Source organism: Sitophilus oryzae, unplaced genomic scaffold (genome assembly GCF_002938485.1).
Source record: "Sitophilus oryzae breed Bouriz unplaced genomic scaffold, Soryzae_2.0 scaffold_1668_pilon_pilon, whole genome shotgun sequence".
Lineage (NCBI taxonomy): Eukaryota > Metazoa > Arthropoda > Insecta > Coleoptera > Curculionidae > Sitophilus > Sitophilus oryzae.
In genome coordinates, this window is record NW_022146356.1 from 248,201 (window position 1) to 267,365 (window position 19,165).

A 19,165-nucleotide genomic window follows, 5' to 3' on the forward strand; every position below is an offset into this window, starting at 1 on the left:
TTGCTCTCCAGCATCTCTTGAACGTTTTCTCGCGTTTTGTTTCGAGTTCTCTATATTTAGTTTCCTTTTTTTCCCCTATTTAAGTGGGAAATATCCGCGGGTGAAAGTTGCACCGCCCTCTTACTAAGCGCTTAAACGCACGTACAACGTTATTATCGGGAATGCAAGGCTGGCATTGACTGAAGGTCGCCCTATTGCCAGACATCGGGCAAAATTTTTCGGTTCCATTGCGCCAATACATTCACAATATGCTTATAAACGTTATTTTAGGGAAACATCACATTTCAGCAAAATATAAACTTATACAACGTTATTGAAATTTTTAACTTCAATTATAAATTTCATAAAAGCAAAGATAATGTTCACAGTAAAAGCATAACTATATAGGTCAAACTTACTTAAAAAAAGAAAGTAAATCAGTTTTAAATTGCATCAATTATAAAACCAAAATATAAGTAATTATTATACCCCGTTTGTTTACATAAAAAGTGGCATATAAATTAATTTAAAGAATAAAATTTTAATATTTTAGACTTCAGTGTCACTACCAATGAAAAGCCAAATGAAAGTAAATTTTAGAACAAAATTATAAAAAACTGTATGTCGTGCACGTGATTTTTTAAAATTTCCTTTGTTTCCTAAACTTTCTATTTGAAAATTAAACTTAATAGTATTATAAACAGCCTCTTTCGTGACTTTGACATGCTACATTATGACATTAAAATAATGACAAGCCATATTATGGCATCTAAACGACTCATTTTTGACATTCTTTAAACTTGACAATTAAAATGAACACTTTTGTTTTCTATGCGAAAATAATATCCCGACCAAAACTCATGGCAGATTTTTTGGAAATACATAGTTCTCAGCACCACATTTATTGAGGATTTTAGCTACTTCGACTTGTGGAAATCGACAGAATATGTTATTCCCGTGATTCTCGAATGATTTCTTTCAAAATAAAAAAATAATTATGCTAGAAATGCACTCTTTTATGCATGTAATTACCTCACTGTGTAGCAGTTTTTTGAAAAAAAAAAACAACAAATAGCGATTGCACTTTGTTACAGTAAAAGTTCGAAATCAGTGATTGTTAACAATTACTAGTAAAAACTCACATTCACTGATTTGCTAAGATTACGCCAGTAAAAGTTCAACAGCTATTTTTTATACCAACTTTTACTAGTGAATGCTAGCCATTCCCTGGACGATACCAGTGAGTTTGAAAGATTCAGTTAGCGCGGTTGCCACATGGTGTAAAATATAAGGATAAATAAGGATAAGTTGAATAATAGGCAATATAAGGATAACATTAAATTGGGTTAAACGTTGGCAACGTTGACAGAAATCTGGCGCAACCCACATAACACACAATATCCGCAGGATATAAATAGAATGTCGAAATATCCCACTACAAGATTATCCTGTAAAAAACATCTACAGGATATCCTCTAGACATCCTGAAATCCTGTAGATGTCTTAGAATAGAATAACCTATGGATATCTCTGTCGTATATCTTATGTACATCCAGCTGAGATATCCAATTATGCTCAAGATAATAAAATATCCTAACAATATCGTCTAAATATTTAGGAAAAAATAAATAATATTACTACTTTTTATATCTTATGTACAATTATGCACAAGATAATAAAATATCCTAACAATATCGTCTAGATATTTAGGAAAATATAAATAATTTACTACTTTTTATGTTACATAAAATGCAATAAACCATACAAATACATATATATTATGTCAAGACAACAAGATCCTGTTGATATCTTCTGGATAATCTGGATATTCATGAGCTCCCAGTAATACACAGAATTTAAAACGCCTGCGCAAATTATTTCCCACCATCCATCTTGACAATTGTTTGTTGTTTGTATTTGCATTTTGGATTGTGTATGATTTAGTGAAATTCGAGGTGAATGGTGAATTCTGTTGTTTGTCGATGTTAAATGGGCTTAAAAATGACTGAAACGAACAAAACTGGTTGAGTTTGATTTAGTTTTTTTATACTCATACTTCTAGCCTTGTTATAGCAGCAGAAATTCTATCCTAACCTCAACTAATGTCAAAAAACGACTCAGGGTCTCGCAATGATAAAATTGTAACAAAATTTTACGTGAAAATTTGTCGAAAAGCGTTTATTCTTTATTCTTGAACCCATTTTCGTGTTTGATCTATTCGAACAGAAATCCGATTTTTGTGTTTGATGTGAATGGTGAGTTTTTGGAATTTGTATTTGTGGTGTTAGAAATTATACCGTATGATCGAGAAAAAACGGCGTCAGCGATGGCTATGGAATGAAGATCGCTGTCATTTTATATGTAAATTTATATGGGAAATGTCATTGATGTTCATTTCCCAGCCAACTGGACGCCGTTTTTTTTCGATCATACGGTACCTATGTCCCCTGCTAACTTTGATGTAAACTGTTGCTGCTAGATTCCATAAAGGGTAGCATTAATGTACCTATTCTCTGGGGTAGCATAATACCATACGATCGAAAAAAATGGCGTCAGAGGTGGCTTTTGGAAATGAAGATCGCTGTTATATTTTGTATGTAAAACTATATGAGGAATAGCATCGATCGTAATTTCCAAGCTACCTGGACGCCTTTTTTTCAATCATACGGTATAACTTGAAAGCTCTTTGGCGCAAAATTCAATGACATAATATGTAGGTATTTTGCAGCGGTTAATAAATATATCCAATGAATAACGTCAAAATGTGGCTGAATAAAACTTGAATAAAAAAATTGCGAATGTTTTTACTACAAACTAAGAATGCAGTAAGTATTGTCAAATAACAGTCCTATTATAATGCCCTAAAAATATTCTATAATGCTCCTAACATCATCCCTATATTATCCTATAAATATCCCAAATAATCGTAAAAGGCTTGCCTAGGGATGTCTTGAAGATGACTTTTTTTGTTCCACTTGGATATCCTATAAATATCCTCCTCGGGTATTTGGATATCTCTAAGATATTTACTATATCCTTGGTGGATATCCTCAAGATATCTATAGGATTGTGTTGTGTTATATGGGAAATTCGCTTTGTTTTTTGTGGTTATGTATAATTGTTTAGTTATCGTTGTAAAAAGTGCCGTGCTTCCCTATGGAAGAATTTTTCTGTGAAAATTAAGGCACTCGGAAGAATGTAATAGCACAGATTACGTATACTATATGTATACAGACAAAAATCTTTTCCCTAATTCATGGTACGAAAATTGTTTTTTTTATGAGGATGAGCAAACGAGTAAAATTTCCTGTGCACAAAAATAAACTCGCGTTTAAACAGCGTAATAACTGGTCCGGTCAGGCGCTGTGCACAATTTTAGAGGCCATAAGTGAGCGTGCTATGTGCGCAAACTAGTAACCTAACTAGTGCGCGACTCTGAAAATTTGAACCACGAAAAACAATGCTTTTGACGATAAGTTCATAATCTGTATAATCTGTGGTAATAGTGCTTGTTTACACTGTGAAACCTTTACTAGAAGTCAAAATAATTAGAGTCAATTTGTTACCAGTTGCTATTGTTCTTCTGGCACTTTTCACAACACTTCACTCAGAATATGACTAAAAATCAGAAGAGACAATTACTTATTCTAGTGAACTTAACTCGTACTTATACTTAATATACATATTATTAAGTAGGATTTTAAAACCCCAATTAATTTGTAATGAGAAAAATTGAAAAAGATAATTGGGATGTCATATTAATAATTTTATGTAAAGGATATATCCATTTATTTAAATTATAAAAATTGTAGTTATATTGGAAAACTTGTAAATTATAACTAAATATTAATTGCCTGAATTTCCGGAGTCAGAAACTGCTTTGGCCCCCAATTTTAGCAGCTAACTGGGTCATTATTTCTGGGAGATAAATAACATATTGCTTTGCTGTTTTTGGACATTTTTTGCACATGTAATGTTTCAAGATCATGTACTATAGTAGATATTGATGGTTCCTAAACATCCATAAAAAGATGTTCAATAAAGTATTTCTTGAATGTTCGTAACGCGATTGCGACTGTATTCTCACACACTTACACAGCTACGGTTAAAGAATACACGAAGCCGGAATCAGCATGTAATTTTGACATTATCTCACCAAGATATATAAGCCAAATTTCGTATGGGGTATTAAAATACCTCAAAACTCAGTACCTCTATTTGTATTTTGCAGACTTTCAACACATACCCTAATCAAAACGAACGTGAAACATACACTCGACAAACCGTTTTAAACACAATTTTAATTCAGGTACATTCCAAAGGTCTCAAGTTCGGAATCTACGAGGATTTCGGCAACTACACTTGCGCCGGCTACCCCGGCGTGATCGGATCTCTGCAACAGGACGCCGACACGTTCGCGTCCTGGGACGTGGACTACGTCAAGCTGGACGGATGCTACGCTCACCCCAGCGAGATGGACAGAGGTTATCCGGAGTTCGGATTCTACCTGAACAGAACGGGCAGGCCGATGATATATTCGTGCAGTTGGCCCGTATACCAAATTTACGCAGGTAATGTAATGCATATATTATATTTCCATTCTTGTTCTTTCAATAGGCGGCCATACACGCAAGGGTTTTCTGAGCCATCAGCAGTCCACAGATGCCTTTCCATATTCGGTCGTTCAGATTAGAGATATTTTGATATTCACAAACAAAATAAAGAAAAAAATTATTATTACTTTACTCTCGGCTTTACTTGAGTAGTCGTATCAATACGATCTTAAACTGAAGCGGGTGCAACGAGTTATATATTCTAGAATGTATGCCGTGGGCGCACTGTATATATTCAAAGAACACACTGTATAAATCTCAAATAATACCATTAGGGTAATGTTTTAATGTAATAAATGGATTTAAAAGATGTAATAGTAGGACTAAATAATAAGGTTGAATAATATATTTTTTTATTTATTAATATCTCTGAAATTATCGTAATATATTTACCAATATCTTAGGATTATGTAAAGCGATCTGCAAGGAAGTCAAAAATGCAATAATATACAGGTTGTTCCATTTAAAAAAAATTATCTCTATCCACACACACTTTTTTGAGCCACCCTATAGAAGTTAAAAAATTTTCCTGAAATACATTCTCGTACATACTTTAGGCGTGGTTTAGGTTTGCACTTAAACAAAATTATTTTATTTAATTAGTTTATCTATACTTATTTGAAGCAAGTTCAAAACTCATGTAGGTCTAATATTCTTTAAAATATACTGAACATATAAAAACGTATTGCAGTGAATTATTTTAATTGTATATTGCTATTAGTTACATAGTTGGTAATACATGTAAACGTATCAGGTGTTCTGTGACATAAAGTGGAACAAGTACACAGTTTTCCACAAAAAATATTTCATATATTTATGCGGTTCATTAAATCACAGCCATTTACCATGCCAGCAATAAAAGTAACATACGCGAAGGTTAGTGGTACAGAGAGTAATAAAGTAATAGTTAGACACTTAGATAGGCTGAAGAATGAAGAATTCTATAAGTTATTTTGTTATTTATCTATTCAAAATAGTCTGTGTGTATTTCAACGTTAAATCTAAAAATGTTTATTTTGCAATCATAATTTGCATAATGTAAATCTATCACTCATAAAATAAAGTATATTTCCTGTTTTTCAAAATTTCTCTGAATTTTTCTTGGCGTTATTTGATTTATAAGTTTCAGAAAATATTTTAAATGCCTTGGCATTTAGTGAAAGCTATAATTTCAGCTTCTCTCTAGCATGAGCAGAAAAAAAGAACAAGTTTTAAGTCTAGACAAGCCCGTGCAGTTTCATTTCTACTAAATATCAGTATCGATATATTTAAAACACAAGAAAATAATAACAAAATCAATTCATACCACTCGCATAAATATACGTTTAAGTTGGAATAGATATTCTTATAAAATCGTAATTTGATTCTATAAATTATACTGTTTGGATATTTATCTTTTAGAGTAAATCTTCATGCGGACGTATAAACTTAATGATAATCAGTTATCTAAAATGCAATTGAACTTATAAAATTGCACTCAACAATTTTTCTGTTTCGTAAATATTTTTTCGACCTGGAATATGCTTTATAAATGAGTGGTATGATAGTGTATCCCAGTCTAAATTGTGGGAAGCCATCGAGAAAACTAATATCAGCATAACATTAATTAACGCTGTCCAAGAACTTTATAAGAACAACGCTAGCCAAGTAAATAAATGACAAACAGTATCGAAGGGATTCAGCATAAACAATGGTCTTAAACACGCCTGTCTGTCCCCGACATTGTTTAATATCTATTTGGAACCAGCTCTGAAAACGTGGAAAAGGAAGTACGAGCAGATGGGGATACCACTAAACGACTCGATACTTTACACTCTTTGTTTTGCTGATGATCAAGATAGAATACTGGCTCAAGACTACGAGAGCTTGGAATATATGACCCGCAAACTAATTGAAGAGTACAAGAAGTGGGGGCTGGAGGTAAACCTTAGGAAGACGAAGCATATGTGTGTCGGCGGCGAACAACAGAACTTAATACTAGAAGAGCAACAGCAAGAGATAACACTACCAAAAATATAAATATCTTAGCATGCGCATTACCAGCGATGGTATAGTCTTGATGAATAAATTAAGTGCAGAAACAATCAGGGAAGACAAGCAATTAAACAATTCAACATTATTCTATGGGATAAGGCAGTATCAAAACAAAACAAACACAAAATTTATAACAGCATAGTTAAAAGCATCATTAGTTATGGTAGTGAAATATGGCATTTGAAAGAAAAAAACCTTAAGTTCAGTGGCGTTAAGTTTTGCCTGTGTGCAAAAATTTTACCGGGCCCCCTATTACACCTACATATTTCAATACTTATACTATACTAATCTGAATAATATGCACTCATATTTTAGGTTAGAAATAACATTATCAAATTAATTTTTAATTAGTATTATTTATTACTGCAACAGAGAATGTGTAACACAAAACATATAAAATATCAAATAAATAAAAAATAAATAAAAACAAAACAAAAAACAACAACAAAACTAACTAAATTAAAATATACAATGTAAATAGGAACATGAACATGTTAAAATTCTTTTTTCCTTGCAGTTTGAGTATGAGCGAAAGTTGACACAATATTACCAATGTCTATTGTACGGGCAACTTCATTTTCTATTGAAATAATTGCTAAAGCTGATAACCGTTTTTCGCCCATAGTATTTCTTAAATAATTTTTGACAAGCTTTAATTTGGAAAAAGATCTTTCAGCCGAAGCCACAGAAACAGGTATGGTGAGAAAAATATGACACGCTGTTAAAATCTCGCTGAAACTAGAAGACGATGAAAGGTTTTTAATTAAAATAAATTCAGTGAGTTCAAAAATGCAATTGATTTCATATAAATTATTTCGGAAACATTGCCTGAAGGAGAGTAATTGAGAATAAATCGTATAGGCAATATCATCGGGGTATTTAAGGTATAGAACCTGACCCATGGGAGGTTCTTCTATAGGAGGATATATTCCTCATCAGAAACAGAAGGATTCTGCTTGATTCGCGATAGCATGTGATAGACTCGGAAATGCGGCAAGGGGACCCGAGAGGGAGAATTAAAAAGAGTTGGAGAGAAGGAATAGACGGGGATATCAGAACAAGCGAATAGACGAAAACCTCTTAACATACAGAGACCAATGGAGACTGGAAAGCAGATTACGGCGAAGAACGTTATGAACTGATTTGTCTATATATTTATAAATGAAATATATCTTCATTGTGTAATATAGTATTCACGAATTAGATATATATATAGAGAGAGAGAGAGAGAGAGAGAGTTTTCAATCCAGGTTATTAAAAAACAGGTTGCCTCATAACTTTAGACCAATCACAGTAATTGGCGCGAATGCGTCAGCTAGGGGGACGTTTATAATAACTATTGACAAAAGGTTTAATAATAGTAACAATTACACAAGTTAAATTGTTCTTCTCCTACAATCTTTAGTTATTTTTCTCCAATTTTGCTGAAATTAACATTCTTAAGCAATAAATGATTGAATATATAAAATTATTTCTAAACAAGATGAAATCTGCCTGGTATCACACGATAACGCGCAATATGGCGGCTTATGTCAAATTACGAAGCAACCTGTTTAATAACACCTTGGCTTTCAATAAATAAAATAACTCTTCAGGTTCAGGGCCGATACTGGAATTATCCAAATCTATAACCCGTTGAGAAATGAATCTCTGGATCAGGGAAAAGTAGACCATCTACTGAATAAACAGGGGTATAGCAAGGCCTTCATCCAAAAACCTAATTCTAAAACCACAAAGGAAATGCGTGCTTTAGCAGGAATTAACAACATTATGTCTTGACAGGGCATAAGGCTGTCAAGTGCTATCTGAACAAGCTCAACCTGTACCAAGGAAGTATTTGCTGAAGACTTTGCGATAAAGATCCTAAAATAGCAGAGCCTGTGACATAATATTGGACTGCGAGGCTCTGGATCGCAAGCAGTATTTTATATTTGGAAAAGCAAGGCTATAATCGCAAGAACACAACTGCACAAGTTGGTGTAGTACACAGAGATAGAAAACTGGATGTAGATATATAAAAGAGACGAATATAATAGGTCTTACAGGTCGCAGTTTTCATTAATATTGAAGGAAAAAAATATGGTATCTTATTGAAAAGGTATCTCTCGTTATAAGATTCTCTATTAGGATTTCAATAGAAAGAAACTACAAGTAATGATGAATTAAAGGTGGGTCTATTTTCAGTTAAATCTTCGTATTCTTCAATTTCCCAGATACAATAGGGTCAATCATAATATTGCTAAATTATGACACTCCCATTGCTTAAAACCGAACAAACCAAAAGGTTACGTCGAGATTGCGAATACATCTCGTTAATCAGAAGACACCCAAACTCTGATCTGATAAAAATAGAACTGGGTTAATCTAAATCCGTTTCGCGTAATTTATTGATGAAACGTACCTACAACATTCGCTTATACAAACTCTGATAGTTGCGTAACGTCCACATTAAATAAAATTTAAAACCGGTCTTTGCATAAACCGATAAATATCCACACTGTAATTGAATTTCGTTCGGTTTAAAGTTAACTGAACCTTATTCATTTCGAAAAATTCGAATAAATCAAGGTCGTGGCATGTAAACAAGCGCGTGTTTCTTTTTTGTCGTGGCCGACTGGACTCCGGGTACGGATAATGACATTTACATCATCGACCACTTGTCCTAAATCGCAAACGATATATAAATGGAACTTATTAGGCAAAAATCGGAGGGTAATTAGATTTGCATTTCGATATACATACATGCATTTATATATATTTATTCGAAAAATTAATCGGTTTCATTAAATTACGTATTTAATTGGCGCTACCGTAACATATAAATATTCTGGCGTTAAACTTTTTAATGATTTTAAATAGAATAAACTGGAACAACTGTTCAGTTTTCTAGATTACGAGTGTTTTAATTCAATAATCGACAAACAACGCAAAACAAGGTTTAAGAATAGAACAAAAATGTGTTTGTTGAAAGTTGAATCGTATTTCCGATCCAAACATTTTAGCAAACTTTTATTTTATTGATGTCCATTTTTTGTCATTTCTTCTTGAAAATGTTAAAGTTTTTACTTTGCTATTTTTGTAAAATCGACATATTTTTTATGCAGCTTTTGTTTTCAACATGGAAATGGAAAAATTAACATTTTTCATGGCTTATTTTTATCACGGCGATCAAAACAAGCTTAACAATTCAACGACAATCGGCGAAGTGAATCAATGAAGAATTGCAATTTTGAACACCTTTTAATAATTATTTATTAAACATCAAAATCGTATAGTTGAAATATTTAAACATACTGTTAAGCAGGAAGTAACAAAGGAACATGAGAAACAATATGATTAACCCTTGTAAATGTAGAATGTAGGATGGTAGAATATATAGGAGGGAGTTAATCACCGCGACCTTACAGAGGTCTATGTGTGTCCTCCTTTCTTCAGTTATAATGAGTTATAACTGATCATACAGTCTCGGGGCTTTGACAAAAGCCAATATCTAAGATGGTTTCACAGAGGTTAGTTCTCTATTCTTCGATATCAGTCATACTAAATGACATGTATGGTTGTCGTCTCAGTGCACTCAGTGACAAGATGTTTTGGTTTTTCTCCATTTCTCCCACAGAATCTGCATTCGCCGTTGTTTCTTAGTCTCAATCTACCGAAGTGTTCGTTGAGGAGATGATCCTGTTAAAACTCCCGTGATAATCCGAAGATTGTTCTTACTTAAATCAAGGAATATCTCTTTGATTCTTTCCGGTCATAAGTTCCCAGAAATTTCTTCCACGGTCTTAGACCCTTGGAGGGTTTCCATTCCAGGTTACGGATGGAGTCTTCCAGATTCTTAAGTTCCGCGTTAAGTTGTTTACCACTTGGGAAAAAGAACGATTCTAGTCCAGTTAGTGGAGTGTTCGTTACTTTTCTAGCTAGATCGTTTGATTTTTCATTGCCTTCTATCCCTTGGTGGACCGGCATCCAGAGTAAAAGGACTTTATTATCTTTGCCTAATTTGTTCAGCTTCTCTAGGCATTCTTTAACCAACTTCGATTTGATGGTTACTGACTTGATCGCTTTTAATGCTACTTGACTATTAGATAAGATGGTTATTTCTTGTTTCGGATAGTTCCTGTATAATTAACTCATATGAAAGTACATTCATTTTGAATTTTAAACATTTTTTGGAATAAAATTAGTTTATGATAATAATATAATGCGTTTGATTATCAAATATTATTACTAGCACATGACCTGACATAGTTTTTTTTGTAAATTTATTCAATAATTAAGTTATAAATTTTACATTAGTATAATAATATCATACATAAAATTAGAGAATATCAGTACCTACAACGTATATCAATGGGTTACAGAGTCAAGGTCGCCTTCAAATTGTCGCACTTCCAACATACGGAACGTTTTTTTAAACAAGGTAGGAGGATCCGCTTCAAAAAGTAAATAAATAAATAAATGCCTTTATTGTCAAAAAAAAATTACAATTTGTAGACAAAGGTAAAGTAAACAAACAAAGTAAAGAAAGAAACAAACAAAATAGAATACAAAACATTATACAAATAACATTGCCAGTCTTATTGTTTAAAATAAACATTTATAAATGTTTACAATGTAAAAGAATAAAAAAATAAAAATAATATTCAAAAATATTTAGTTAGTTTATAGTAAATGTCAATGACCCCTAGATAAATTTATTTCGATGTCATTGGTAAATATATAGTAATAGAAAACATTAGAACAGTGTTTACAAGATCAAATTCGATTATCAAAATATTTATTTTTCAAAATCAATCAAAATTTATATTTTTTTTATAAATTCGATTATCATTTACGGCGTAGAAAGCCTTGTCTAGTAAATAAGATTTCAATGCTTTGCGAAATTAAGAAAATGATGTTATTGATTTGATTACAAATGGCAGGTGATTGTGCATTTTTTTCGAGTTGTATAATATTGAACTTTTAACTAACTCTGAGCGTGGGGTAGATAGATAAAGATCTTGCTCCGCGTTCTTGAGTGGATAAGTGTGAGATGGCCTTTCTTGAGAAACTGATACATGCTATAGATCGATGCGATAGATATATGCTGTAGATCCTCTTTAGACCTTTTTATCCTTTACTGTTAGAGCCATGTAGGCCGGTAGGAATACTAAAATCAATTTTAGTAGATCTAGGTATCATTAATGTTTGAAAATGTTTAAATAAAGCTCATGTTAGGTTAGTGCCTTGTAGAATGTAGAATGTTTAGGGGGGAGTTAATCACCGCGACCTTACAGATCTATTGTGTGTTGCCCTTTCTTGAGTTTGTGCTTTAACAAAAGCCAGTATCAGAGACGGCTCCATAGAGGCTAGCTCTCCATCCTCGACATCAGCCATACCAAAGTTCATGGCACGAATAGTCGTCGTCTCGGCGCACTCAGTGATAAGGTGTTCTGGTGTTTCCCCATTTTCCCCACAGAATCTGCATTCGCCGTTGTTTCTCAGCTTCAGCCTACTGAGGTGTTCGTTGAGGAGAAAATGTGCTGTTAGAAACCCCGTAACAATCCGAAGATTGTTTCTACTTAAATCAAGGAAAACCTTTGATTTTTCTCGGTCGTCTGTTACTGCCTTACTTTTCAATATTGACGTTTTAAAAATTCTTTCAAATTTAACTTTTTCTTTCTTGTTATAGGTATGTCACCGAATTTTTCGTCGATTATTCAACATTGCAACATGTGGAGGAATTTCGATGACATCCAAGACTCTTGGGCTAGCGTAGAAAGCATTATTGATTATTATGGAAATAATCAAGACGTGATAGTTCCCAATGCTGGACCAGGACACTGGAATGATCCAGATATGGTGAGTTATACTAATTTTATATTTTAGAAAATAAATTATAATTATATAATGATAATATACCGAGCTGGTCATTCAATTCCTGTGTATAGGATTTTAATGGATACGACAGAGAATAATACAAATTACCGGTTGACAGACAGAGACACAAAATAAAAGGGGGGATACAGTGTTGCCAGCTCGTAAGCGTGTAGGCAGGATTAAGAATGAGCATGGTGGGAGCGCAAATCGACTCTGATGTCGATGTCAATTCGAGACTGCTGTCAGTGTTGCCAGATAAACTTCCTCTAACAACCTCTGCATAACTATATAATAGTTAATAAAATAGAATAGTTTGCGTTTTGTAGAGAACTAGAGTGCAAAAACTCTATAATAACTAATATATAATTAAATAATGTGGTAGATTTGCGTTCTTATGTTATACAGGCCCGGCAATTGATCTCTAGGCATAGGAATTACATGCATTGGAATGAAACCTATAAAAAGTCTATGCTTAAACAGAGATGGACAACAACTTCCCCGTTTCCACTTCCACTACGACTGTCTACTTAGACAAACTCCAATAAGATAACAAATTTTGGAAATTTCGCCACCTCCCATCCACTCATGATACCCATCTCCCTGCCCTTTATTTATCGCCATTATTTTATTTCCCTTCCCGCGCCTCCGCAACTAGCTATTCATCGCAGAGTTGCCAGGTCTACCGGTTTCGTCTGTAAGATACCGATCTACCGATTTAAAGAAAAATCTAACGATATGTTCAACTGCGTCTTTAGTTTTTACAATAGAAGCACTTTTAAAAAGCTGACTTATTTGACTAAAAATTAAGCGACTGCCGCGTTGGAATCTGTATAATCTGACTTTATTATTGTTTCATTAAATTTTATTTAGTAATAACACACATACAGGTCATCGTTCTGTCTACTGGCAGAGTGACAGAGATATTCCTAAAAATCCTTATTACTCCTTATTAGGCGCGGTATTGGCGACATGCCCGAAGAGGTTGATATCTTTTGAAAAGATTTTGTTTCATTCATCTACTAAAGTTGAACCCATATTTTCCCCCAAAAAATGTAAACAAAAAACAAAATTTAAGTTAAGAAAGAACCTAAATTCGGACAAATATTTTAGTGATTTTCCTGTCAAAAAATATATTAATATGAAAAAAGAGTTGAGAGTTGCTACAGCTTTCCCATTGAAATGAAATTAATTTTAGATATCACTGATCAAAATTTGTACAAAGGTAAAAAGTGACTGCTACACTAATTTGTGACTGCTATCCCTACTTGTTATAGTTTAATATATTTTTATTAATATATTAATATTGTTTAATTCATTTTTTTTTAATATCAAATAATATACCTAGCTATTTCTAATTCTTGTTATATTTATTATATTTGTATTTTATTTGAGTGATCTATTATTACGACACATAGGAATGCTAATTTTTGACTTAAATACTATATTTTATTTTGTTTCTGTACTTTTGATTTTTGTTGAAGATCTACCGAGAATTTTGTTCTCGTATGGAATTATAATCTAACAAAGCCGGCAACCCTGTTCGGCTACTCCTTATAAAGTTTTTCGGCCTAATTCCTTTGTCACCGCCGCCGCCGACCGACGCGACAGTGTCGGGGCGACTGCTAGGATGATCGTACAGTATTGCAATTTCATAGAATTGCACTTGCTATTTTAGAAATGATTTCAAAGTTTTGCATGTTACTTTTCATTTTAGAAAGAAGTTATGTGCCTAGAGAAAACATTCTTAAAATTGTTTCGTACGGCAAGATAATGGGATTAGAAGATTTGGGATTTGGGATAAGCCAACATAATTTCCATTTTATTGAATGGCAACACTGTCCGTCCTGTTTCTATTTTTTAGATTCTATTCTATTAGTAGGCGGTAGCCCCCACACAAGCGTCTTAAAGACCCGCCCGGCGCCCCCTCTCGCAGTGCTCCCTCGTCGTATCACTTCTATGATCACTTCCCCTATACGATGGTAGGGAAAAGACACTTTATCCGTCTCCATCTTTTTTTTATCGCATTGAAAACCTCCTATTGCTAATGTTCCTTTGCCAGCAGTGTATATGAAATGGCGGTCGCAGGTTTACGAAATAAGGAAATAAACAACATTTTATTAAAAAAATGTTCTATTAGTGAAGTATGTACCAAGATGGTTATGACTGCGGTGATATTAATCGTAATAAGGCTACATACGCGCATCACCATTTTGCCACCAGTACTCTTTTGATTTTGCTAGTGTCGCCATATTGGATCATAAAAACAATTTCCTTCCCCTATACGAGTTAGTTGGACGACTAAAAAGTTGCACGTGGTTTATATCTAACTATTTAATAGGCCAATTATTTTATTGCTGTTGTCTGCAGCTTCATAAAAATATATATTGGTTTTAATTCTGTACAGATGAGCAAAATTGCGATTCTCTAAAGGCAATTAAAACTCAGCCATAACATTCTAGATTGAAATTTAAAATACGATTTTTTAAGCGAAAATGTCAAAAGTTGCCATATGATATGCCATTCTATACAGAGTTTCATTTTCTATCGAATAAAGTCAAAAAATACCGAAGGTGTAATTTAAAAATCAAAAGTTATAGCCATTTCCGGTGAAATCGAAAGTGACTAAAACAACTGAATACGTCAATCAATCCTAATTTATGTCATATACTAACATACCAAATCTCGTTTTTTTATTAGTAAAAATAAAAAAGTTATAGGGGTGAACCGCTCTTGAGAAACATCCGATATATTATTGATCGTGACCCTAGAAAATAATACCTTCTCTATAAATAAATATTATCAGAATAATCACAAAATTACATTCGTAATAATATCGCAAATAGCAACTCCTAAAAATTCAAATGCACAGATAGAAATCACGGTCCCAGTTTACAAAATCACAATCGCAACAAAATTGCAAATGGCAACAAAGTCGCAAATGGCAGCTATAGTAATACTGGTTGCCTAAATTGAAACTCGCAAATAGAAGAAATAGCAATCGCAGTTTGCTATGAGAGCCAATCGCAGGATGTGACTGCGATTTTAAAATCGCTGCAATTGAATCGCAATTTGCGATTTCTCGCTCATCTCTATAACTCTATATCTAAATAATCGACCGATTAGAAATTGCATGGTAATATTATGAAACAAGAAAGCTGATTTCAGTTATATTTTTTAAATATGAAATATGAAAATAGTCTCAAAGTTCCGTTTTTTCGTCAGATATCCAAATTGATAATAATTGTTTCTGCACGACTGAAAACGTAAAATGATAATCTACTCTAAACTACCTAGTTAATATTTTTATTGTTACTTTCTCCAAAACGAACGTACAAAGCACCGAGTGTTCTATATAAAAAAGAACACAAAACATTTTAACGATAATTGACTGTATAAATCGACCAACTTGTACGGTGTTTAAAAATATTTTAACAAGCAACAAAAGTTCATTGTCACGTTGTGTAACAAAATTAGATATCTTAAAATCTAGCGAGCAGAATAACTCTCAATAATTATGGTAATAACTACAAGCAATTACTAAATCATTATTATTTATAATTCAAATTTTTGTAACTGTTTTTTTTTCATTATACATATAGTAAAATTGAGCATTTCCTCTACCGATTAGTTGTATTATGTTTCATCAATAATAAAATTGCTGCCAATGAATGAATGATAAATTTAATTGTGTGTATACTGTGAATAACGCGAGGAAATCATTATTTAACATTTTGCATATTTAAAAACTGAAAAAAAAAGATTTAAATTGTTAGTGAGATTTTTAGAAATCGTACTGCCTAACAGTGAGGTGGCGTGAAGTAATAGTTTTTTTGGTCAATCTTGTGATGATGAAAACTGAGTCACCGATGTTTTTTGGGACAAAAACATAAAGTGAAATATGAAATATTAAAAAAATATAATAGATATGATTAATATAGCATTCATTTTATTCCTGAAGTCTTTCAGTCTTCTTGTAAGCTTCTTGTACGTCTATGTCTTCTTGTAAGCCTATAGAATGCGGTGTCCCTCAGGGTTCAGTAATTGGCCCTATTTTGTTTCTGGTGTTTATCAACGACATTGCAAATCTAGACATTAGCGGTAAAATCACTAGTTTACTAGTTATACTAGTTTCATTTGGAGCGGCCCAGATGTTACACCATTAATATCTTGGTGCGATTCTAATCTCCTATGCCTCGACCTATCAAAAACTAAACTTTTGTCATATAAAAGTACTATACAACCTTTTGTACTTAATAACACCGCTATTGACGTCGTGGACTCTGTGAAATTCTTAGGACTTGGTGTAGACAACTCTTTAAAATGGGACTTGCACATCGAAGCTTTATCAAAGAAACTAGGCGCTGCCTGTTTTGCGCTAAGATCAGTTTCTAAGGAAATTAACTTATCAACCTCTAGAATAGCCGATTAGGTATGCCCTTTTTGAGTCACATCTTCGTTATGCCCATTCTGGGGTACTTGCTGCGCTGCGCAATAAAATTTGATCGCATTTTCAAACTTCACAAGAGAGTAGTTCGATATTTATTGGGACTGAACAGTAGAACTCACTGCCAGATTTTTTTTAAAAATTTCAAAACACTGACTCTTCCTTCTTTATTCATTTTTGAATCCGTTGGCTTAATCCGCAAGCACATATCTGCTATTCCCGAACGGGCAACTCACAACTATCCACTTAGGAATGCGGAGCACGATTTTAATCTGCCAACCCCGAGCTCAGAACTAGTTAAAGACTCAATATTGGACAATGCCAAAAAAATGTGCAATCAAATGTGCAAAATGCCTTTGAACATCAAGTCGCTTTCATTCTTTTCCGCATTTCGCAAAGCTCTGAAATCATACTTACTGGAGAGAGTCCTATATGCGGTAAACGAGTTTTTTGATGTTTAATCATGAACAATTTTGAATTTTAAAATTTCGACCATCTCACACACTGGTTAAAGGTCTAGTATTTAATATTTATTATTTATAACTCTTACATGATTATATCCATTTACAATTTTCCTATTGTAAAATTTTATTGATACACCTTTTTTTGTGTTCTGCAACGTCCATGTATGTTTTATTTGTAATTTTAATGATTTGTTTTTTTTTAATCGATTTGTATTGTATGATATTTTTTTATTATTTGTATATCTTTTGTGCTTTTGTTTGTTTTGTAAATGATTTGTCGATGAAGCTATTTTGGCTTTTTGTACAATAAAGCGTTATTTATAATTTATTATTATTATCAAGTCAGTATCTAGTTGAAACTGTATTTTGTTCACTGGTGTAATGTGTGTCTTCTTTAAAAGGAAAACAAAATACAAATGTAGGTTATTTCTAAAAACACATTTGTGCCGTAGATTTACACATATAAATCAGCTTAATGACTGAAATCAGGTGGTTCTATTTATTTTCCGTAAATGAAAGTTAAAACGAGTTAATAAAATACCTAGTTACTGCAAATTGAAACCGAAAATGTGTAGTGCATTGTAGAATAGAAATAAAAGTTGAGAGCAAAGCTAGATGGGAATTATGGGATATAAACGATTAACGATGATTGAAATATTTCAATCAGTCGACTATTTTGATTTTGTTCGTTTAGTTGGCAATCTTCTTCTTCCTACTGTCAGACCTCCCAGACGTTGGAAATCACGATGGCGAGCTGATCCCTGTTTCATCTACTCCAAACAATTGTTCGGCGCTATGTATACCTCTCCATTTCCGGATGTTCCTCAACCAGGGGATTTGTTTTCTTCCTACGCCCGGCCCTTGCGACCGTCTATTTAGTTGGCAATACATTTAGGAAAATCGAACATTTATAGATTGTTACCACTACTGGGTCAAAACAAGCAAAAAAACATAATTAATACAATTTTTGGAGGATATTTAAATTCATTTTCCACAATAACGTGATCTAATATCAATATTTTCGAATTTAATTATGGAATAAGTGTATTAAAAAAAGTCCTAGTGGATGAGACACCAAGAATGTATAACTTTGAGAAACACCTCACTGTAGTATTGAGCCATAAAAAAATTGTAAGAGAGAAACGTTTACTCAGCAGGTAAAATGCCATATCATAACGTGGTATACTGATGCTACCAAAAGAGGAACAGGGATAGGAGTATTTAGGCCGAAAACTAAATTATCCGAACCAATGGGCATTCTTTAGGGAGAATTTAGGAATACTAATATTTAATTTAGGTAAATAATATACACCTATCGGAAACAAGAAAACAATAAGTTAAGAATGGAATGTTGAATGAAGACCAAATACATGACTGTCACTAAAACTGGAGTGCCGAATGAACATCAGTACGCGGAAGGCGAGGAGCTTGAAAGAGTAGAGAGGTATGACTACCTGGGTACAAGTGTCGACTGCACCGCGGATTATTGTTCAGAAATAAAGATTCGCATTGAAAAGGCCCGTGCATCCTTTGTGAATATTAAGAAGCTGCTCTGTAGCCGCAATTTGGGCCTAGATCTGAGAACTCGTATGCTCAAATGTTATGTATTCCCAAATCGTAACTCCAAAATTACAGTAGCTAGCGAAACGCGGTTTTCAATTTAAGATTAGGAATAATATTTGCAACAAAATTTGTAATAACATCAAAATTAGTCAAAGTCGTAGTTTTTGAGATAATTGAAACTAAAAGAACTACGAACTTTTTATTAACAT

The 19,165-nt window shown here is 33.2% G+C and overlaps 1 protein-coding gene across 1 annotated transcript in view; it reads left to right on the plus strand.

The window, feature by feature from the left end:
- Positions 1-19,165, plus strand: part of LOC115880959 (alpha-N-acetylgalactosaminidase) — a 90,771-nt gene that overhangs the window by 41,893 nt on the left and 29,713 nt on the right. The window contains exons 4-5 of the mRNA XM_030898301.1: positions 4,289-4,550; positions 12,298-12,467. Coding sequence (XP_030754161.1) covers positions 4,289-4,550; positions 12,298-12,467 — 432 coding nt within the window. The remainder of the gene's footprint in view (positions 1-4,288; positions 4,551-12,297; positions 12,468-19,165) is intronic.